Source organism: Aythya ferina (assembly GCF_964211825.1).
Source record: "Aythya ferina genome assembly, chromosome: 13".
Lineage (NCBI taxonomy): Eukaryota > Metazoa > Chordata > Aves > Anseriformes > Anatidae > Aythya > Aythya ferina.
In genome coordinates, this window is record NC_140311.1 from 13,653,259 (window position 1) to 13,676,963 (window position 23,705).

At 39.0% G+C, this 23,705-nt stretch overlaps 1 protein-coding gene across 3 annotated transcripts in view; it reads right to left on the bottom strand.

Annotated features, from left to right (window-relative positions):
- Nucleotides 1-23,705, bottom strand: part of NRK (Nik related kinase) — a 99,531-nt gene continuing 75,826 nt past the window's right edge. For all 3 annotated transcript variants that reach the window (XM_084534041.1, XM_084534042.1, XM_084534040.1), the window contains 9 exons: nt 23,151-23,280; nt 22,594-22,752; nt 20,790-20,933; nt 19,411-19,545; nt 17,321-17,421; nt 16,641-16,790; nt 13,243-13,402; nt 4,127-4,266; nt 1-3,241 (listed from right to left, as the gene is read on the bottom strand). In XM_084534041.1, the coding sequence (XP_084390167.1) occupies nt 3,158-3,241; nt 4,127-4,266; nt 13,243-13,402; nt 16,641-16,790; nt 17,321-17,421; nt 19,411-19,545; nt 20,790-20,933; nt 22,594-22,752; nt 23,151-23,280 (1,203 nt within the window). In that variant the 3' untranslated portion in view covers nt 1-3,157. The remainder of the gene's footprint in view (nt 3,242-4,126; nt 4,267-13,242; nt 13,403-16,640; nt 16,791-17,320; nt 17,422-19,410; nt 19,546-20,789; nt 20,934-22,593; nt 22,753-23,150; nt 23,281-23,705) is intronic.

The window sequence follows — 23,705 nt, forward strand, 5'->3', positions numbered from 1 at the left end:
TTGTTTTTTGTTTTGTTTTTTTTTCCTTCCAGCCTTTGAGCTTTTGCTTTATTAACTATTCACAACACCCTCAGTCAGCGTTCAGACCACCCAGTCACTCCAGATACCTTTCCATTTCTTTGGTTACTTTCCTTAACGTTTCTTAACTTTTATTTTTTATTATTCTTCCTACAGCAATACACCCGTTCCAGACATCCACTGTCTCCCTTTGGCTACTCTAGTTTATTTTCTTCAGCTTTCTCCTTCTCTTCAGTTACTTCTACTCTCTTCAGTTACTCTTCTCAACATCTCTGAGCCTTCTCATCTTCACCCCTTCTGATTTTCTCTTGATGGAGAGAAAATGACACATTCGTCTCCTCGTTACACCTCATTGCCTTACGATTTGGAATACCACTTCTAAACCCTTTAAAAGCATTCACCTCCAAGGTCCTGATTCTTTCCATATTTACACACGGATGTTAATCCCAATAATTCCAATGGTTTTACATGCAAAGTGACAGGTGGAAATCCAACCACTGATTTGAATCATAGCTCAAAAGAAAAGAGAACTAACAAAAGGAAGCAGAATGAGAATTTAACACCTTAATGCAGTAGAACACATCCCCTCTCTCAAATGCACTTTGTTTTTCTTGGTAGAGAGCTAAACATCTTCACAGAGCATCAACTTACTGTCAAACTTCTCTGTTGCAGTAATATTAAAAAAGTTTGATGACATTTTGCTTCTTTAAGCTCTTGGCACGAGCTGATCTGAATTCCCACGGTACTCTGTTAAATCCATTCAAACTAATGTCTAGCATCAGGGAAAACCTGCCTCCTACCTGTTGTCACCAAAATGGGAGAAGGGGAAAATTTCACCTGCCGTCCATGTTATGCAGAGGCTGCTGTGATAAGCACACTTTAGAAATATTGTAGAGCAGCCTGGGTCACTGATTGCTTATAGCAAGAGCAGTTTTGCAAGCAAGTTTTGCACACCTACTGGGTACAAAATGAAAGGTGTTCTTTCTTCACAGCCTCTTAGACTTTTTATTTGAAGTAAAAGCAAGTAAATTGTATTTCTGATTGTAATTTCTTTTGCCTGTATTTGTAACTTTCATCTTTTTTTTTTTTTTCTTTTTTTTTTTTTTTGGTGGTGTTTGTTTTTGATAACAATTGACCAAAATAAGCCCAGAGCTTTTGCTCATTTGTCCCAGCCCTAGCATGGACAACAGGTAGGAATATTACTACAAATAGCCAGAGACCTGATTTCACACAGCTTTGCCCAGGCAGTGCATACCACTCAGATTCTAAAATTTTACACACAAGCTGATCACTTGCATACATTTAAATTTACTTTGAGTATATAACTGCATATCATTTTTAGTATGGCTTAGGCCTATTTTTTTGCTGTAATTTTAACCATTTAAGAGGAAAATACTTCATTAAAAAAACACTATACATTTTGAGATAAGCTAGTGCTCATGAAAAGTGCTAGGTTAATAACTTCGGAAAGTGCAGTCCTCCACATAGCCAAAGAACAAAGAGAGAAGCAGTGTTGGCATCTCTATCTTCCTGCAGCAGTTGAGGTGCCACCATGGGGAAGAGGCGATTAGCCCCAAGTTTGATTCTCTGCTGATATTATATGGGAAGATGCCAATTCTGGAGCTGATGGTTGCAGGCAGAGCACCCATCAGCCACAAAATGATGGCTAACACTACCTTAATTTGACACGCTGTACAAAACAGATACCAGTTTGAACAGCTTTTATTTCTCCCCTTCTTAGCAAATTTTGTATCATCATCCTTGAGGTAGACAACCAGATATTCCAATACACTTTCCCTGCACCTTCCAATATCACATATTTCAAGTAAAAACAAAACCAAACTATTTTCAAACACTGTAGCTATCAATTTCACTTTTGCCTACAGTGTCATCCATACTATATCATGTCTGGAATAAGCTCTTTTGTGTTACACTTGATGTTTTACATTTTCAAAGCACATCCAAATATCAGCTAAATGCTGACTGCATTAAACCCTACAATTTAATCACAGAATGTCTGTTTAGTTTTATGGCCAAGTTACATGCCCCTGAGAACAGAGTTTATGCAGAAACACTGGCACCAATAACACTAGTGGATGCAGCTTTATTTAGATGCAGTTAGCATAGAAAGCACCTGAAATTATTTATATTTTCTTATTTATAATAGAGTAACTCTGGATATTTTCATAACTATATTAAGAATACATTTGTTAATACCCATTTTGGAAAGATTGTATTTACACACAAATACATGAAGACTTGTTGCTGAAAGAGCAAGAAGGAAAGAAAAGAAGGTGCCTGATCCTGTGCCCTTATATACAGGGGTAGTGCCATTAAATCAACTCACATGAGTATGGGTCCCTTGTTTGAGTAAAAATTACAGGTTCAGGTCCCTAACGCTTTATGCATACATGATTTTGACAAACTATTTAAACTGTTTTTACAAATACATTCTACAGTAACTGTGTCTGTGGGCTCAGGCATCCAGCCCTGAGAGAAACACGGAGTCTGTCCCCTGCATTTTATAAAATCTGCCATGTGGGGCACGTCCCGAAGTAGGTGCTTTTACAGCTCTGCAGTGAAATGCACGCGTTCTCCCTACTGCAGGACACGATCCCTCAGCGTCTGCGCCTGAGGTAGGCCCCTTTGTGAAAAGTCACTCTTCCACTGATCGTAAGACTCACACAAGTGAGTCTTGGTGCAACAGTAAAACTTGCTCAAAATAAAAACCAACCAAAAACCAATTCAAAATAGATTCCAATTTGCCATCCAAGTTGTTTGTTTTTGTATCTACCTGTTGCTGTCCAAAAAAGAAAGACTTCAGTTCAAGGTGATAATATTACATTATCTGTAAAAAAGGAAATTGTAAACTCTTCTGAGTACGGGGACTTTACATTCTTCATTAAAGTTGCTCTAACACTGTGAATACAGTCTTGGTTTGCAGCATGTTTGAGAAGACAAACGAAACATGTTTGCAATAATTTGACAGGAAAATGGAATTCTTTCCAAACTGAAAGAATACAAATTCTATATGACAATATTTTTGTAGGTAAAAAGTGCAAATTTGCATATATTACCTTCAAGCATTTTACACTGCTAGCTACAGGGAATTTCAAAGCATCCTTCATTTTGATGTGATTTACCAGTTAAATAGTACATTTTGACCAAGAGTCATAAAGTAAATTTGACTGCTGCCTCCTGACTGTACGGATGCAAAGAACACCTAGAAAGGGGGAGAAAGAAAAAAAGGGAAAAAAAACAACATAAATTACTGTCAGTGTACATTTATGAAAATATTTTTATCTATATGTAAAATATGAGAGAACATCACAGTCCGAAGTACCCGGATATATAAATCACACCTCAATTTTGACAAAGAAAGTTTTTAAAGGGAAACAGTGCTTGTACTACAACTGGGGTATATTTTTTGCTATATATATGTATATATATATATATATATATATTATTTTTTTTTTTTCTATCTGGAAAGTCACAAGAACACACTTTAAAATAATCTAAACAGTTTAGGGGACCCAGTTTTCTAAATAAATCAGTGGGACTAAACAGGTTTCAGAAAACATTTATCCAGCACTGCTGTGCCATATGCAAGAAATCATACTTGATTATCCATTCTCCAGGTGCCTTCAATATGTGAAATCTTTGTGCTATTTTCTTTTTTCTTTTTTTTTTTTTTCCTTGTTTGTTTTGACCTTGATGGCTGCTCTGAATTGCATGTAATTTTGGCAGCCCAGGAGAGGCAGTCCTGTATTTAGGCATTATCAGAGCTGGCTCACCAGTCCTCCCCACTGCACGTGCTGTGCTGGAGTCTGCCCAGTCATCAATGTCTGTATTTGTTAGCACTTCTGAAATCAGTTAACGCTAGGTGGAATAGGACTTGTAATGTTACTGGGTAAAGTAGGGCTGTGTCAAGGTGTTCAATATCCACTGCTTTGTGGGTTCACTGACAACATTTGCTTTGGTTGGGAAAATTACACTAAGATAAGAAAAAAAACTGTAAATACATAGTTACAGAAATTACATGGTCTTAGTTTTGTAGATGAAAATTACTTGGTTTTGCTCCATCAACACACTGTACTCATCTCTGTACCTTGTCATTTCTTTCACATAGAAATTTTAGCTTCTGCGCTTTCTTGTGCATAAATACTCCTTCCAGATTTCCTGTTTCCACAGAGCGCAATTCAATTGCCTTCTCTCCCCAGCCCATGACCTGATTAGATTGAAGGTAAGCTATAAAAGAAAAAAAAAAAAAAAAGATTTATTTTTAAGTTAAAAATGCCACCAGTACACTTGCCTGTTACTATTTGTACACAAGTAATTAATCTCATGCAACAACGTTTTACAGAACTGAGCCCCAAATGCACATACAGCAAGTCATTTGTGGGAGTCCAACGTATAGATGGAATACATCTATGCTAGTTTCAAAAAAAGGGATTCACACACAAAACCTTTGCTGATACATTTTTAAAGGCTAAGTCTTAGCTTCTGATGCAGAGCTTGAAAAAAGAGACTATGTAGAGATGATTTTAGAACACTCTCAACACTCTCTTTTCTGCTTTATGTTTCTAAGCATTTTTTCCTATTTTTCTTTAATTCTATTTCTTACTATTTCTAATGACTCCGTTCTAGTTGCACTATTGCCCTTTGTTTTAACTCTTCTATAGAAGAATGAGGGTAACCAAAACAAGATTCATTCACCTCTTCTTTATTTCACTCAAGAGCCTGGAACCTTTCTTTCTTTGTTTTTTCCTATAATAGTTATTTTTTTTGTTGTACTATGGATATAGGCTGTGAAAATCAGCTGTGTGGGCTGCTGCTATTTAACAGCTAAAAGATTGATTCTTGTCTTATGTCAACACAGATCGGAAGCATTTCTGTTTGATAACAACATATTCTGAATGACTCAAGTTTACACAAGAAGTCTTGGGAACAGTAGCTGAATTTCAGTTTCTCACTCATTTTGGACTCTATGCTTACCTTAAGTACACTACCAAATGTGCACCTTGTGCCCATTTGGTGTCTCATCCTTCGTTCACTCTGCATGTCCAAGAAAAATCTTGACTGTCTTCTTCATAGCCAGGAAGTTAGGTATGTATTTGCTGCTAAGTTTGAGTTAGTCTGAAGCCTAAATGCTTTGGAATCTGAGACTAAGACCTGATTCATTTGCTGTTCTTAGCTACTGTCTTCCCATAATTTGTTTTTGGATGTAAGCAAAGACGGGTCCTTTCCAACCTGGATGATTCTAAGATACTCCAGCACTGTGGAAGCTTACTGTGTTATTCCCTTCAAATCTGGCAACTGGATGAGAAATCAGGATAGTGATGAAGGAGTTAACGCCACTGACTTCAAATTAGGCACAGTTTCAATGAAAATTCTCTGATTACTGTATGTATTGGCTTCCAAGGTAAAAAACGCATTATTTATGCTCTAGATAGCCAATGCTCAGAAATTATTGTTCTTGCTCAACTATGAGTTGTTTTTTCATTAGTCTGAGAACTGTGTTGCTCTGAAATATTCTAGAGGGAACGTGTGCATTTCACTGGTTTTTAGCTTCAGAGGACAGTGCCTGCCTGTCCTGCTTTTTTAACACAAACAACATCTGTTCCGTAAAACCTTCCTTGTTGATTTAGATTTTGTCTAGAAACTAAACTTTCAATACACACTGATAACACAAAGCAAAAGCCTGTGATCCTGCTTTACAAGGACAGGAAAAAATAAAGGAAATACATATTCTTCTTGTAGCAGTTGTTGATTTAATATTAACTTGGAATCCTTGTTTTATAATCCTTGTTCAGATGTGTGAAAACTATACCTCCTTGGAAACATGTCTGTTTTGGCTACGGCGTTGACATTTTAGTTCCCCCCAAGTCTATTAATTTTCCCCAAACCTGCTTAAGTAGACTTCTCTTTCAGTTGTTCTTTACACACTGAAGGCTTCCCTGCCACTAGAGCTGAAAGCAAGAAAATCACTTCCCAGTATCCCAGTCAAATGGAAAGAGGAATAAACCACTCTACGAAGAGCAAAACAGCAGTGAGGAGCTGAGGATAAGTGAGAGAACAGGGTGGAGGGGAGGGATATTTTTTGAAATCAAACACCTGAAAATCAATACCTTTTTATTCTTATTCTTTTCTTTATGCTTAATTTCCTAGCCTATACGACAGGGTGCTGTAGGCAGCAAGGAAGACTCATTACTGTTTCTGGCTTGCTGCATGATGAGCATCAGGGCAGCACCCATCCAACATGCAGTCACCTAATAAAGCAGGCCTAGACCACACGAAGTAAAGAAGCTAAAGATACAATACTCGGATATCTGCTATTTTTGGCAACTGCTGACACCACATAAACATTTGCAAACACATCAGACACACAGGTAGGCTATGATTCCGGGGGGTGGGACAGCAAGGCAGGTGTGTGTACATAAATAAAACGATAGAACGATGACATTCTGTGGCTACAGTATAGGGCATGTAGGTTCACCATCAAAGACCTAATCCACTCAAATTCTCCTTATCTTTTCCGCTTTGTGAAATCTGCACTCAAGTTGTCAATACTCTGGGTCTGTATCATCTGTATCCATGTCTTTGGCAGATTTCAATTTGATAGCATCCTTGTATCCTTGAAAGCCCTGGATGACTGAGCTACTGCTGCTATGTTCAGATGAGAACTGATCCCCCAAGCAGTATTACAACAGGAACATAATAAAACAGATATTCCAACTTCAGCCACTGATGTTCTCCTGGCTGGCCAATATACTGAGAACTTGTCAACTGACAATGGCAAATGTCAAAGTACAACTAGCACAAAACTCATTCCTGTAGCAGAATCAGGAAGTTTTTTTTTCTCAAATTGCATCTGAAGACGTATATGCTAACAGAAAGACCCCATTATACCATTTGTGGGGTTATCCACTTATAAAAATTAATACATCGAAATTAATTTGTAGGGTAGCAGGCTGTGAATTCAAAGTTCAGTACGGAGTCTTGATAACCTTCCCATGAGAACTCTTACTCTAGAATACAAACGTGCCATGTACAATGAACTGCAAGTGGATTAGATACTCAGAATAAAGTCTACTTTCTCTGGAACAAAAGCTCCTACGCTATGTGCAAGTTAGGAATAGTTCGAGCCCACTTTTCACTTCATAAAGCTTTAGATAAAAATATTTCATGCTTCCAGCTGGCAACATTTAAGTATGTTTATATTATGATGCAAGATTATACTGGTTTCTAGCAATCCTAGACACAGAGAGATAGCTGCTTTTGTCCTTTGGACAGTAGCTCAGAAAAAAAAAAAAAAAAAAAAAAAAAAAAAAAAAAAAAAGCATATATCGGTTCAGACTGACATGCCAGAATTGCTTAAAGTTCTGGAGCAAAATCATTCAGAATTACCTGAGTCTCCTCTGCCTCACCCAGACTACCATGTATTTAGAAGATGTACAGTTATGCACGAGCTGTGGTTCTTGGTACACCAATTATACCAGCTGTATGCCCTGGAGATCACAGAATACACACCATAAACTCAGTAGAGGGAAGTGGGATCAAAATCAGCCTCTTAACATCATGAAAGCATTAGGAATGCTCTAAAATTGGGTCGAGACCACCTACTTGGTGTTTCCTGTTCACAGTGTGTATTAGCATCGGGTTGAGGAGAGCCCCCAATCACAGAAGTGACTGCTTCAAGGGGAAATGGTTGAGAGGCATAAAAGGTGAAAGAAATTACTGAGCCATACTGAAACCATTAGCTTTCTATGAAGTGCCACTGACATGAGCTAATGATCTCTTAGTCTCACATCAGTAGCATACTCAGCCTGAGAGAAGTGCACTTGGTGTCACAGAGCCCAGGTACTACAATCTCACTTCCCTTCTTCAGTTTTCTTTTTGTCTTTAAATTCTTTCTCTTCAAAAATGCCTTTTCTGATCTCATGTGCTGAATTTGGCTCACTGCCCTAAGCAGTTATTCCCAACTTATCTCTACATGAAAGCAGAATCAGATCAGCTTTTAGCAAAATAACATAAAATCAGGCTTTTCTGATTAGTGTTACAGAAATAGGGCAGGACAGGACCTTAATGCACCTTCTCCTCCATCCGTATCTCTGTGCCACACCAGTATCACTTCTGACAGTTCGTCTAATCTGACCTTAAAGGCCTCTAGCCATAGAGACTCCAGAAATTCCCCAGGCAACTCATTCCATACAAACCAGGAGGTTGAAATGAACAAACCAAACATGAATTAAAAGATTCTGACCCACTTTTGCATGCATGAGTCATGATACCAGACTCTGTTTTATGAGGTACAAGGGAGCGTACACTGCTTCACCCAGTTCCTTTTAGGAGAGGGTGAAATTCAACACAAAAATAAGTACTGAATTTTGCTTTTCTGGACATGTTTGAGAAAACTGCCTCAGGCCAGTATGCAGCTGGGCACGAACTTTAAAAGAATAGCCAGTGACTTTGCTGACAGTAAGAGACAGCAACTATTAGAGACCATACAGATCTTAAAACTGACTGCACTTCTACTGAACCCTTCTTTGGCCCTTCAATCCAGCCCAGGTGCTCTATGAAATCATGACTTATATTGATTTCTGCCCTCTTTGGGAAAAGCTTTTTTTTTTTTTTTTTTTTTTAATTTTTTATATAGCGAGATAACAATTTTGGTTTGTTTTAGGCAAATGAAAGGGAGATGTGTGTGTTGAGGGCTTGAATGAAGATAACCCACAGAGATACCAACAGCATTCTGTGATGTCGCAAAGCTCAAACCCAGCCTCAAGCTCTCCTGTGATGCTGCTGACCACTGATTAGGGGCTGATTAGCTACTTGCTTGTACTTATGTCTGCTGCCCATGCTTCAGAAGTCACTGCCCAGAGGTTAAGCAATTTAGGGGAGGAAGATAGGGGAAGGAGACAGAAATTTCTCTTGTGCAATTCCATTAAATAGTTTTACTGCTATTACTTACGTTACTTGAATATAAGGGGTTTTCCTGTTTGTTTTTTATTTCCCCCTGGACAAAGACCTAACACATACAGTTCCCTACCCACCCAAAGAAGAGCTATGACTAAATAAATTTTTGACTAGGAATCTTATTGTTTACTAAATACATGTTTATGTGCACCTTTGTTCCAAAGCACGCCTGTTCTCAGTTGTTGCTTGGTCACTTCTGCAATTACTATTCCAGTGTAACTAACAACCTAAGTGAGAAACATGTTTAGGGTGAGAGGTGGCTTGTTTGTTTGCTGGGAAAAACACTGCACAGGAGATCTGACCAACACGAATCATTCAGATATGAGCAGGAGTTTCCTGTACACGAGTTGGCCAGCTAGGATTTCAAGAACTGGTAAGTACGTTGAAAGAGCACTACTGCAGTAATACAAACAGCTTTTGGTAACCCTATCTGTTTTTCCACATAACATCATTTTGATTTTAATACATATACAGCAAAGGAAATCAGGACTTTTATTGGTTCTCTACTCTTCGGGAATATCTGGTTTTGTGCCAACCCACCACGCAGATGTACTGTAAATAATTCATTACTCACACAGAAGGGCAAAAGTGCTCTCAAATTGTATTAACTTGATGTTTCTTAAACCCTTTTTAAATCTTGTTTTATAGAAAGAAAACATAACAGCTCTATTTATATTTAGCCTTACATATATGAAATATCTTTCAGATTAAACATGGATAGAGTACTTCTACAATTTTAATTTCCCATTGGATTTGAGTTTCCTCTCTCCAATTTCTTATTAACAGATAGGTCACAGAGGTTCCAATTTAAAGACTGGGAGAGTAAGCTATATTTAGTTTCCCTGCCCTAAATCTATCAATTATAATGCACTTTTTTTTTTTTTTTTTTTTTTTGTAGTCAAGAAACTCTTACCAACTACAGAAGTTTTCTTTCAAAATAATTATTTAAAGAAACTAAGAACGGGGCAAAAGGTGGCTAGAGAGCACCCTGAGGTTAACACAAGACCCTCCTGTCTGAAGCACAGAGAGAAAACTTTTGAGATAAGCTCATGCAGACTGCTGTCAGACCTTGTGAAGCCTGGAAATTCTGAAATAGGATCTCTTGTGAAACTTGCAAGTTCTCCCTACATTTGGCCATGTAAATAACACCATCAGACTTCTCTCATAAGAGCTCATGTTTCTGTCTGGAAACTAGAATTTCAGAGAAACAAGAAGATGAATAGGAGCTGGTTGGAAACAATTAAAATAATAGTTAACAGAGCTGTTTAAAATTTGAGTTTTGTGTTGAGTAATAGGTTGGATTAAATTGTTTTTAGCTGTAATGTGAATATCAAATTGATCTTGCACATCACAACGATTAAAAATTTCTGTTTCAGAGAAATCCAGCTCTGAGACCTCAGTGCTGTGGTAGCAGCAATAATGCAAGAGTTCTCCAGTTAACATACTGGAAAATTTTCAAATGACAACTGAGAGGGGGTGTTTGAAGACTGCCTCCCTTCAGCTGTGGAAACTGCAGAATTATAAACAATGAAAGAGTGACAGAGTGACACCTTTCCTTCCAGAGAAAACCTACAGTCTTACACTTTGAGCACTTGGGGGAAGCTTCGCAAAGACCTCTCTCTTTCCTCAGCCCTCTTAACCTTACCATTGTAAAAATTTCATCTCCCTCACTCTCTGCTACCTCACTAGGATGCTTCACAGGACCTGCCTTAGCTACCTGTCCCCAAATGGGATGCCTTCCCATCTGGTGGTGCCCATCTCTCTAGACGGACCACAGAGAAAATCCAACAATTCACATGGACAAGACTGCCGTACAGTAAAATTCTTTAGACAGGATACCACCCTCAGAGGTGTGTCTGACTACTTCCTATTTAACTGCCCTAAAATACTGTAACAAAAACGCCTAGGTCATTTTGTACTGATGGCTTTTCCATGCAAATCATAGCACAGTTGCATACTGAAGAACAAGAGGAATGGTTACATGAGCATGTGGAAAGGAGAATGTCCAAATGGCATTCTTTCTATTAAGATGTAATCAACCTTGAGAAATTGAGAATATCATACCTAACCAGATGCAGGCAGAAAGAGGTTTTAAATGAGAGTAATTAGCTGGCACAGAGGATCATATACTCAGCTGGCACAAAGTGGTGAAGCTTTATTCACTTCAGTGCCAGCAGGGTACATGCAAGGAAATTTTTACTGAAGTCAAGGAATTATGATTCCCAGGTACAAGAATACTTTACAAACCTATCTCACGTTTCTGTAGGTTTGATGATTCAGTACTTTCAGCAAGGTTAAGAAAAAGGACTTAAGCTCCCTCTGGTACACTTCTGAGGCATTCCTGCAAAATCTGTCCAGATGAAGTGAAAAAAAGCTTTGAGGGCAATCAGGACCCAGTGTCACAAACTGCAGATTTCCAAGCAGCAGTCATAAATATATGCAATCATTCTTGCAATATCTCCCTTTCTAAAGTGAGATGTAATGAAGCCTTTTGTTCCTTATGTATCGACATTTGAAACACACTGTCTAATTATCTAATATCAGTGAATCTTTAGGCCATAGCATACAGTAAAAGCAGTACAACTAGAAAAGCCTGTAATAGCTACAAATAACATCTATGCTTTAGCAAGTATTAAACATGAGATTAGGGTTAATCTCAAGCAGGACAGTTATATAAATGCAGCTCATTTTTAAAATTCTGTCTCTTCCCGAGGCAGGAAAAAGGAGTTCTAACCCACAAGGTACAAGTGAAAAAACAAAAAGAGAGTTTAAATATTTATGAAAATCCGATATCATATATGCACACCACAAGGTGTATAAGACATGACAGTTTTTTTAAAAAATGGTTCATGTTAAATAAACTTGCTGCGTTTTTTAAGGCCTAAGGAAGTACTTCCCATAATGAAATGGGTCTTGAAAGCTGTCTCCTTGAGATAACATTCTTCAGTGCAGCTTCCAATTACATTCAGTACTTCTTGTTAGAACTCTTCCTACCCTGCCTTGGTTATTGCTCTTTGATTATTGATTATTTCTTAGAGTGTTTCTAACATTAATTCTGAGGGGATATAAAATTTCAATATATCAAGGATTATTAGATTTTCATATGAAAAATGGAGAATTGACTTGATAGATTTTAATTGTGCCCTGCAGCTCTGAGTAGGGGCTGAAAAGCAGAGATAGGTGTATTTAGTGGAGGGAAGGAAATACTACACAGTCAGGTTATAACCTCACACCTGATTCTTGGAACTGAAGTACTTCTGTTGCTGAATTTTATAGCAACAGTGCAAAAAATGCAAGTTCCCTTATAGCAATGTATGTTCCAGAGGTGCGTTTCTTGCTCTCAGTACTGTTTAAACCCTCTACAAATGATAGACTTGGTATTTCCTCAAGGGTGTTACTCTACTGATTTTAATGGACTTTTCCTAAAGCTACCCAACTAGAAGTGCAAGGAAAAAGGTGAACATTCTTCATTTTTCACTGTGGCATCCAGTTTCTGCCAAGCTAATAATTTGCTTTTGCACAATCTAAATGTCTTGGGCTTTTGCTGTTTGTTTGTATGTTTTAAGATCCGGAAGAACAGGAGTGTGACAAAAAAAAAATAAAAGCAACTAATAATAAAAACAAAAATCTGCCTGTGTTATGTTCTTGGTTTTCCCCACACTTAACATGAAGCCCTCTGGGGAATGTGAAACAAACAGCTGTCCTGTGCAATACAATGAGAATCTCCTCCTACAAAACCACTGCAAACATGGAGAGAGTGAGAATCTGTTGGAAATACCCTGTACTGTGAATCTGAAGTGATAAAATTAAGGGGCCAATTGACAGCAGTTACAGACCTTTTCAAAAACCCACCTTGCTATAGTTGTGAATTTTTACATAAAAATGCTATGGGCTATGAACAAAGCAGAAAACAAGCACCTTTGTGTCTCTAATTCACGTAATTCTCTCTGTGAAAACTCTCTGGAAGCTACCCCCCCAGGGAAGCTTGGCTGTAGAGTAAGGGTATGATGCAGTAAACGGTACGACAAGAATACAAACCCCGTGATCCAAACTTGAAGACCCTGTTGCAATCGTTGGCTGTTTTAACATAAACATACATAAACCTCTTTACTCTCCAGATATCTGTTTTGCTCAGAAGTTGCTTTACGTGCCATACAACCGCTTTCGCATAGATACAAACCTCATAAAGAAGTCAGGTTTCATGCAGCAGAACCTTACATTTAATAAAATGCAGTTTTTCATACATACCTACAGATGCTGGCATTTCTCCCCACTGTAAAACAGTTTCCTTTGTGAAATGCCCGTATATATCAATGTAGATGCCTTCATCTTCGTAGGCGAGTAACAGTTCCATTCCGCTGGTGTTTGGGAGGATGATAATGGCATGTGGGCGAATAGTTCCTTGGATCTAGAATCATATTTTGCTAAGATTTATATCAGAAAATGGACTGCAATTTTAGTGACTACATCAATCTAACTAGCTTGACAGAGCAATAAAAAGAACTAGCTCATGGAAAGTGAAAGAAATGCCTGTTTTGAGAAAAGCTGTACAGTTTGCAAGCTAGTCCCTGAAATGGGTTTTCTCCTCTCCTCCCCCCTTTAGATATTACAGTAGGTTTGCAAACAAGGCAATGTTCAGTATTTCACTTTATATTTACTAGTATTAACGGCTTTCAAGAAGCCATGGAGCCACTGAGACACTTATTTATGAAACACCTGCATTATATAAATAGAAGACAGGTGAAAAATTTGAATTCAGTTATTTCAGAAGATGGAGGAAGAACAAAAGCTTCCACGTTCCAAGAAACCAGTGCTCTCACTTTCCATGATATTTCCCTATCTCTTTTCAAACCCCCCAAAAATGTAAATTTATCAGTATTTACAGCAAGCGGAACATTGTACCTGGACCTTTCAAACACAAGCCACTCTATGTCCTTCCCTTCCCACATTCTTCCCTACAAATAGTTCCCCTTTTCAGTGCTGCTCAGCATATGTTTTCTGCATGCCACAAGGAACAGTGCATTTCTCTCACACACATTATTTTAACAGCTGCTCGATGCATGAGAATCTCTCCCAGAAGCCAACACATGTCCCAAGTGAAAAAAAAAAGTCAAAGTATACAACTATGGAGGTGGGGTTTTATGAAAGCACTTTTGAACAAAAACAAGGAAAACCTTAAAATCATTAAGAAAGCATTTTTTGTTTTGTTTTAAAAAAGCACTACTCAAAACAGGTTAATTAAACAGTCAATTAAACCACTACAACGAATCTTTCTAGGAAGCACATGACTGGAGTTTCTGCATCATTTTCACAAGCCAGCACCACACAGACCTCTTTTCTTCAAGCACACACATTACACATGCCGGAAGGGCAGAAAGAACAGTAAAGAAGCACCGAAGCTGTACTTGCCCAACTGAATACACCCAGGCCAACCACTTGACTCCGTGCCTCCGCAACAACTATCCGTAACACTAGAACGGGTATCCAGAGCCGCAGAGCAATTTTAATGCGTTGCCTTGGTACTCGCATGAGCGATCGAAGCAGGTAAGAGATGGAGAAAGAGGTGGGGAACCAGGAAAAGAGGCTACCAGAAAGCAAGAGTATCTAAAGTCAGCCTGTTGAAGTCTGCTCTGTTGTCACTACAAAGCTCCTTGAGAAAATCAACCAGTCTATCAGATGCTCTTTGAAATAATAAAATACCGAAAAAGACAGAGCTTCCGCAGCAGCAGATTTATTTCAGGTCTAAAACTCTAAAGGGAAAATATATTTTTAGTACACGCTAACTTTTGGTTGGAGAGCACACCCAAATGGAGCCAGTCTTAAAGGTGCCCCACATCTTCAGGACAATCACCTGGGAAATTTCTCTCATCATGTGCATAATTATATCTGCAGCCTGTTGGAGAACTGCTGCTCAGAATGCTCCCCTTTTCCTCTGCCTTCCCCATCTCGGGCAATTATGCTGATGATCTTTGTGACAAATCATTATTCACCTCGCTTAGCAACCAACTTCCAGGGATGGCACGCAGGCATCACGCTTACATTTATCAACTGATGTGAATTTTCCATACCTGCGTAGTTAACAAACCTACTAATTGCTGGATTAAATAAACCATCACACAAATACTAAGGCCCTTAAACAAACAAACAAAAATCCAGCTCAGGTTTGTAGCAGGTGATTCAGCAGCCTGTTCTGAAGACCTAGAGCACTGAGTTTGCAATTAAGAGAAGTTTATAAACCATCATCCTTAAACACTGTGGCCATCAGAAAACACAGCTGTGACAGAAGTTGAAGGCTGTCACCTGTCAGGGTAGCAGGCCACAGGGCATGGGTTTGAAAACTGGGCTGAGAGAGGGAGGAAAAAATAAATAAATAAATTGAAGGGTCTTGGACCAGGCTGCAACATGCAGATGTGGGATGAGATCCCTCCAACCCTCGAGTGTTCCTGAAGTCACAATGCCTTGGGATACATGGAAGTAGTGGCACCCATCAGCTAACGCTCTGCCTGTGTGGAGCTCTGCTGACTTCAGGAAAGGTTTTTCCAAGTGAGCACAGAAGTTTCCCTGCTTGGAGCCCCCCATCAGGCCGGAGCCATGGGAATCCACTAGCTTTTTGCACTTAATCCCCTAAATTTCTGTGGCTTTTGGACCCACAACTTTGAAATGAACCATCTAGAACAGCTAAGAAATAACAACAGAAAAAAAAAAGGAAAGAAAAAGAGCACAGCCTTCATACTGGACAGCCCCATAGCAGTCTTTTACTTTTGCAGAGTAATTACTTTGCTTTTAACTCCACTTAAGCAGTTTTTAGCAGTCAACATCATCTCAGTGAACAGGTACACCATGCAACATGTACACATCAACCTGAAATCAACATCTTCATGACAACTTCTGCTTGAAAACCTAAAGAGAACATCCCAAATTCTTTTGAATGCAAGGACTGATTTCACGGGCAACTGAGCAGTAAGAAAATCAGCAAATTTATTTAGCCTGGAAGCTGGGTTTCTGCAGAGTCATGACTAAAAGGCAAATCACATTTTACACACTGAGTCCATGTAAATCATGTAAAATGAATGCAAGTTTGCTCCACAATAAAGAAATGAGGATTATTCATGGGTTCACCTGTATACCCATGTGAATGCATATTTGGACTCAGTTTATACATGGCTCCTCTAGCTACAGGTACTCTTTGATGCAAAGATAACATGCCTCAAAGCCAATCAAGATTTAAACATATGCTGCACATCATTTTAAACCAGGCCAAATTTCAGCTCAATTCAGTGATCAAGATGGAAAAACACATTGGCTGACTGTGAAAGTCACCTAATTCAATGTTGTGTTTTTGTATGCCTTAAAAAAGTCTTAAATTTCCAGGATAAACCAATTAAAAATAGTACTGTCCATACAATAGGCTTTCCGACATTAAACTGCTAAAACTGATATTCTAAATCTGGAGGGAAAAAAAAAAAAGCCTTTTAACAGAACTTCATTATTACAAAAGCATGCAAAAAGTCATTTTCTACTAGCTGGTATACTGTAATTATTCTCTTACCCTCTGTTTTGGGATACAGCACACAACTTAACCTGATTATCACCAATATACAGCCCAAATAACAAAGGTGGTTATGGAACTTTTTGGAGTGTCTTACATGTGTTGGAAGGTAGAGGTCATACACAGATCCAGAGTCCACATCAATAGCGTGAAAGCCAACTAGAGAGCCATAGATCACTTTTAATCTTTGTCCATTTTCAACAGTCAGGTCAACTGACAGCGGTTTGTGATGAAGTGAGGTAAAGGACTGCAAAAAGAAAAATACACTATAGAACACAATAATTCTCTTGGTTTACAGACCAACATACACAATTTTCCTTAATAATTTTCAGAACTGGAAAGTTACCTATTTTTGCTCTACCAGCATGTTACATTTAAGGAGCTAAGTATCCATCAACCTTTGGGCCACAAAGAGAGTTGGATAGTTCACTTGTGTTTTGAAAAAATCCATCTAGAAATGGACTAGGCAAAAATTAGGCTAAGTACCATTCATGTTAAATTTCCTCTTCCTCTGAGAGAAATCAGCATCAGCTTCGTGAATTTAAATGTACATCTTGGCACTGCACTGAAACAAGTTGTTCACATCTAACAGAATCATGACAGTGACAGTTTCATGCCTGCCACCTCCAATGTATGTCAAATGAGCTACATTTTCTTTAAAGGAATATTCATTTTATCTTTAACTAGAAATAAATGTTATAAAAAACAACAAAAAGCAAAAGCAAGGAGTAGATGAGAGACAGTGGTGTGTCTGAAGCAAAGTGAATTTTCACTTACCTTAAAAGCCATGAATTTGTGGTAAGGCTTCGGAGCCCAAGCATAAACCTCCACTGAGTTTTTCAAAGCAATTACAAGGAATTTGATTCTCTCATATTTTACTGTAATACAAGAAGAACAATTCCTTAGGTATCAGACAGACGCTTAAATCAAAGAACGTCTCATTACATGAAATAATTTCAATGGATTATTTGTAGAGGAAGACGCTATCCACCAAGGAGACTAATGCATTCTGGACATCAGTGTTTAACATCACCACTGTCAAAACCCTGACTGCAAACATGTAGGCCCTTTATTCTCAGATAGCAACATTTATATATTGATTCTCATAAATCTATTTCTCTTACTGTCAGAAAAAAAGGTCTTGACCCTACAGCTTACTCAGTCTATTTTATTTTTCAAGTATGAGCCCACACCGATGTTGCTGGGTGCGACTAAGCTGCTTTTGGAGGAACGGTGGCTGTTGGCTGTAGGATTCTGTTACACTCCGCGTGCTGAATTTTCATTTCACCATTCACATGTGGGGTTAAATCTCCATGTGCTAGTGTGGGCGAAGGACTCCCATGTTTCCGAGATGAGTAAGCATTTAGGAGAGATGAGCCATTTCTCCAAGTTGATTAAGCTCATGTTGGGCCCATTGAGAATAAACAAAGAAACATGCATTGAAAATTGAGGCTTCTTTCACTCTGCCAGAGGCAAGCATTTGGTTTGGAAACAGAACACTAGGGCATCACATCTCAGTGCGTTCTCCCTTCATTTTATATTCAGTGTCTGCTTGGAAGGGATTTTTAGAAAATGCAGGTACTGTGCTAACTGAGCTAAGGTTTGTTGCTGCTTGCAACAGGAGCAGTTCACACTGACCCAAACATAGAGCAGAAGCATTAAGGGTAGATAAGGGCGGATACTGATCAGGGAAATGTTACAAAGGCTGAGAAACGGAAAGACAAAAACAAATAAAACCTACCAAAACACAAAATAACACATCCTTTTGCTAGCTGGAAAAATGACTGTAAGAACATGGGTCAAGATACAAGAAGATTCACCAACAGGTAAACAACAGCAGCTGCTTTGTCAAAGAAATAAGCTTGATTTGTCATATGTGAACACAGAAGAGCACCAAATGTTTGCCTAATTTTAGAGTAACTTTTTTTAAAAAATAATAAAAAAAAAGACATACCAAAACCAAAAATGAGCAACTGAAGTGGAATATGTGGTGCTTAGCTATAATCACAAAGAAAATGACACACATCTGTTGCACATTTCTTCTTGGATTTAACCCGTAACATTTAAAGCAATGAGATCTAAATGCAAAGAAATGTCAAGCAAAGCGTTTATGAGCGCCAGTCACCTCATCGTCTCCTGCACTTGTCTGTATCATTTCTCTATTTGACTTAGGAAAAAAAAACAACACCACCACTTTCATATACCATCTTTCAATAAAGCAAAACTTATGCTATACATTACACCCCCTCAGACAGTTAACTGACAGAAGCTATCACAATACTGATGTTCACCTTCACAAACGAAATACCTGAAAGCCAAAAAAATGCAAGATGGAATTTTAACTGCTATGGTAGATAACGCTGCCAGTGTGTAAATTTAAATAAAGGTATATTTAGGTCTTTTATGATCAAGTCACAGCAATGAGCTCTAGGACATCCAATCTCATCTGCCTACAAACATCCTACAAACATGATTTCCTAGCACTGTACCAGTCCAGTTTAGCAGTAGCTACTCAGGACCAGGAGGGAAGCTGGTAGCCTGGGGGTAGAAAACATCACTCTAATTGAAGTCTTAAGTAACTACAGAATTTCTAAACCCCTGACTGAGCAACGGAGCAGGGCTGGCACTCCCTTCTTCCAGCCTTCACAGGACACAGCCATAACATCATGTGCAATCTGGAATGACAAGGGCCAAAGCATCCATCATGTTAAGCAAGCAGGTTTCAAAGCAGTCAGAGTATTATGCCCGATACAATTTTGAGATACAGCTGAAGAAAAATGCTGGTGTCACAAGATGCAAAAGTACGATTAAGCAGCTCTCTAAGGGGGGGAAAAAAAAAAAGAAAAAAAGAAAAAAAAAGACCTTACCAACTTTGTAGTGTACGCAGCCTTCCAGGTCACCCACAGACACCCAGCCTTGCCTCTTCTCCACCTCTGGATCATTGCGCAAAATCTTATTTCTCAGCCACGATAAGTAGTAGACCCTCAACTTATTCTTTTTCCCTGGGATTTGCAAAGAGGAAGAAAAAAAAAAAAAAAAAAAAGACATAACTCTAACTTACTGCAGTACAAAATCTCCCCCATGTAAAAAAAGCTGGAGTTCTGTGACCTTGAGTACAGCAGATCTTTGTGCTTGTCAAGGTGACAGAAGAATCCATCAGCAAAAAAGAAAAGCCTAGGGTGATTACGACTCACAGGGGGGAACTGGAGTACGAATAACCCTATGACATTTGGCACATGTGCTCTTGTGACTTAAGCTTCATGTCAGATTTTAATATCTGACTACAATTCGTTCCTCATGTCAAAGAAGAGGTCTCTATAGATGCATGTATCATCAGAGATAATCACATTGCCTAGTATTTGCTCTCTGATGTGAAGGAAGGAATACAGACATAACCTACCCTGGGTATTTTGAGTAAGTGACTTTTTTAGTTCTGGTTAACTGACAATCTTCATTACAGGTAACCATTTTCTTTTGGATGTCTTTCAGGGTGAGAATTACTTTATCATCTTTTAACTCAGTCAGTCTTTCTGTTGCTTTGGTTTGTAAATAAGAAAGATCAACTGCAGGTCAGTCTAAGGAGGACCATGTCAAAACCAGCTGAAACTGGCAATGTGGGACAAACAGCTCTCAGCATCACCTACTACAGTATGTCTGGAGTGTAGAAAAGTGGCAGCCATTCCTTGATGGACCTCTATTTCTTATGTACTACCTTGAGGCCACTCTCATCTGTGGATAATAAGGACCTCAGGACCTTGAAGGGCAGAGTCCATTGTCAGAAGAGGTTGAAGGTGCTACTCCATTTAGCATTACCAATGCTTTCACATTATGTATCACTCTTACGTAACTGTTCATACATCTCATTGACCACAGAATGAGGTTATTTAATGGTATTCGAACAGAATTGCACTTAGATAGATGCTCACCCATTGCAGAAACATGTAAACATGTAAACTGACAAACTGTAACTTGCTGGGAAACAGTCTATTTTAAGAATATGAAACACTTCATAACCTCTCACAAACCATTTTATGTATTAAACAGGTAATGAAATATCCCAGAGCCCCATCTGACTCTGAAATGAGAATCTAAGTGTTAAAAATTCAAGAGAGTTTTCCTATTAACAAGAATAACTATCCTGTGATTTTCTGTAAGAGGAAATTTCTCAACCTAGTTTATAACCTAGTTCTTCTCTAATTGCTTCCAACCCCAATGCAGGTCAGATACTTTTAGACACTGAACTAACCTGATATAGTAATTAGCACATTGAGTCCTTCCAGAACATCCATTTGCTGGAATCGTCTCCTTGTAATCAGTGAATAAACTCTTCCCTGCCCACTTCTGTCCAGTAGCCACAATCCATTCTCCGTTCCCACCAGTAAATTTACTCCTGTTGATACAGAGAAAAAAACAAACTGCATACATCACCCAATGATTCAGAAGCCAAGTGTTAATTGTTTTTTAGAATCAATTTTTATTTACTCCTCTTAATGGTACCTGATAATTTCTCTGTTGCTCTGTGGATGACCTCCCAGAAAAATGGAAGGAAAAAAACAACCCCAACATTACAATTTTTACCCAGCAGAACACTTGTATGCCCATGTAACCTGAAGCATGAGTAGTTCTACTGAAGTCAATATTGATCTAAAAAATGAAAATTAAAAGAATACTCTGCAAACTTGAACTTCTCAGGTGACTTGTGTGCTTGTAAGCGCTGTGAAAGCCTCAGTTTAGCACCACTCCTCTGCCAACACAGGAGATCCAACTAAAGGATATAAGGATCTCTTTCAATTTTTTAAAAATATAATTCCTCTTTCCCCCACATGCAACGCTCAAAATGCAGGAGGAAGACCAAAGTCATCGGAAGAAAAGCTACTGATATAAGGAAGCAGAATATTTGTTTGAAAACTGGTTTTTGGAAGAGTGCTTTCAAATGCTGAATTAAAGGAATGAGTCCATCTGAAATCCAATTGTTCCCCAGGAAGTGAAAGCTTCAATGAGTTGCTGACACCAGAGGATGCACCCTGTACAAAAATAGTGTTTGGCTGGCATGATGGCTACATTTCCTAATCAGCAGGTTCTAAAGAAATGACATAAAATTTCCTGCCATAACGAGCAAGCTTCTCTACTGGCTATGCTCTGATGAGTACCTGGTGCTCTTCAACCTCAATGCAAAGTTAATTTACAGACTTTGCTCCATAGCTCTGTTCCTAATTTAAAATCTTGGACTCCTGCAAACATACATTACACAAAATCCACAAAACTATAAAAACTAGAAATCTACATTTCCGTCGGATAATGTTTCACCTACTTCATTCATTTTCCATTCCAGACTCAGAAAGTGACGACAAGTAAATGGCTGGGTGAGTCCCACAGAATGCAACTGTTCTTCACAGGTAGACAGATGGTTAGAAGAACTCAAGAGCTTAGCTACAGCGAGACTGAGACTACATCAACAGTGGTTGAAAACTGGTCTGACTACACTGATCTTGTGTGTTTTTTTTTTAATGCCATTTGAAGCTGACCCTACAAAAATGGTGATCCAGCAAGGTTCTAAGTCCTGGCAGCGGAAATTATGTAAGTCAGGCTCTTGGACAGATTGATGCCTGACCTGCTTCAGTCTGTGGCGGCTAAAATTCTGAGAGGAAGGTTCTTGGAACCTCCAGTTTGGATAATTTCCATTGGGTCAGGGTTATGCATGATTAGCTATACTGATATGCAGCTAAGACAGACTGAGTATCATGAACCTTTTTTGCTTCTCATTACCAAAACATTTGCAACTTCTGGCTCTTACGGCAAGCGCAGTTTCAATTTGGTGCTCGATCAAAATGTTTTCTCATTCTGATGCACAAAATCCCTTGCAACTGTAACTCATCTGTTTGCCATCTTCCGTCAGGAAGGCAATACCATGCGAGTACACGTAGGTATGTTCTCAGGATTTTCTGACAGGAGAGGTGTGATACAACTGCGAAATCTAACTGCCATATACCGCCAACCTCTCCTGCTGCTGCCTTCCCTCTACACACACGCCCAAGCACTTCTGAGCTTACCCCACAAAGCAGCACAAAGGACCTCCGAGTTGAATTTCTTCTTGTATTTACGAATTTCTGGACTGTCGCTCTGTGGGCGGATATTCGTTGGGTTAACGTTGACAACAGAGCCTTTCCTTGCATTTTCTCTCCTGACAGGCTCAGGTTTTGCACTAGATGCTGAAAAAGATACACGGAATAAAAAATAAATAAAAATTCAAGTGTTTGGCTACATCTCACATTTGACCTGTTTGCGGCAGAATGAAAAAAAATGAAGAGAGGTGAGGCTTTGAGAGCATCACATAGCCAAAGAAAACCACACATCTGGAAAACTCCTCACACATTCCTGAGCAAGCACTGTGGTGACACAGCAGCAGAGCTAGTCACATCTGGAGGAACCACAGAGGCCATGCAATGAAATTCACAGCAATGTAGAGTTTAAGTTTGTCAGTAACACCTCCAGAGTTTCAACTGCCAAGTGAGAAGCTTCTCCCTTCCCTCCATCCCCGCCCAGAGCAACAACAACAAAAAAAAAAACAAACAGGAATGAGATTTTATGAGGGGTAAAGCATACTCACAAGAACTACAGGGAGGTCCAACTGGACTGGTGGGAGGGGTGATTGGCAGAAGTCTGGGATCTATGAATGAAGTAAACGATGTTGTAGATGATGTACTGCTCTTTGAAGGTGTACTTTCAGTGGACGGGGTCTACAATGAAACACAAGAGCTGTTTCAGGATGATGACACTAGGGAGCAGCCAGCACAGAGCAACGTGGGTGTCTCTGAGGTTCAGGTGAAACAGCATGTTGCATAATTAGGTGTAATGAACATGCTTAGAGCAGTAGATAGATGGTACAAATTGAGTGACAAGAGGAAGCCTGAGCTGGGAGTTGTGTCAGGATTCTTAACCAGGCACTGCACTGCAATGAAGTAACTGGTCCCCGGAAGAATCTCCTTATATGTTTCTCACTCCCTGCTGTTTCATCTGCAACAGGTCCATGCCTTGTGCACTGTCACCTGATGCTGGGATGGAAAGCAATCCAAAGACGATCATTAAAGGCAGATGAGCATGCTGTGTTGCTGATGTTACAGGAAAAGGAGCAGAGGGTACAAGCCCTTCTAGCTTGTGTGAA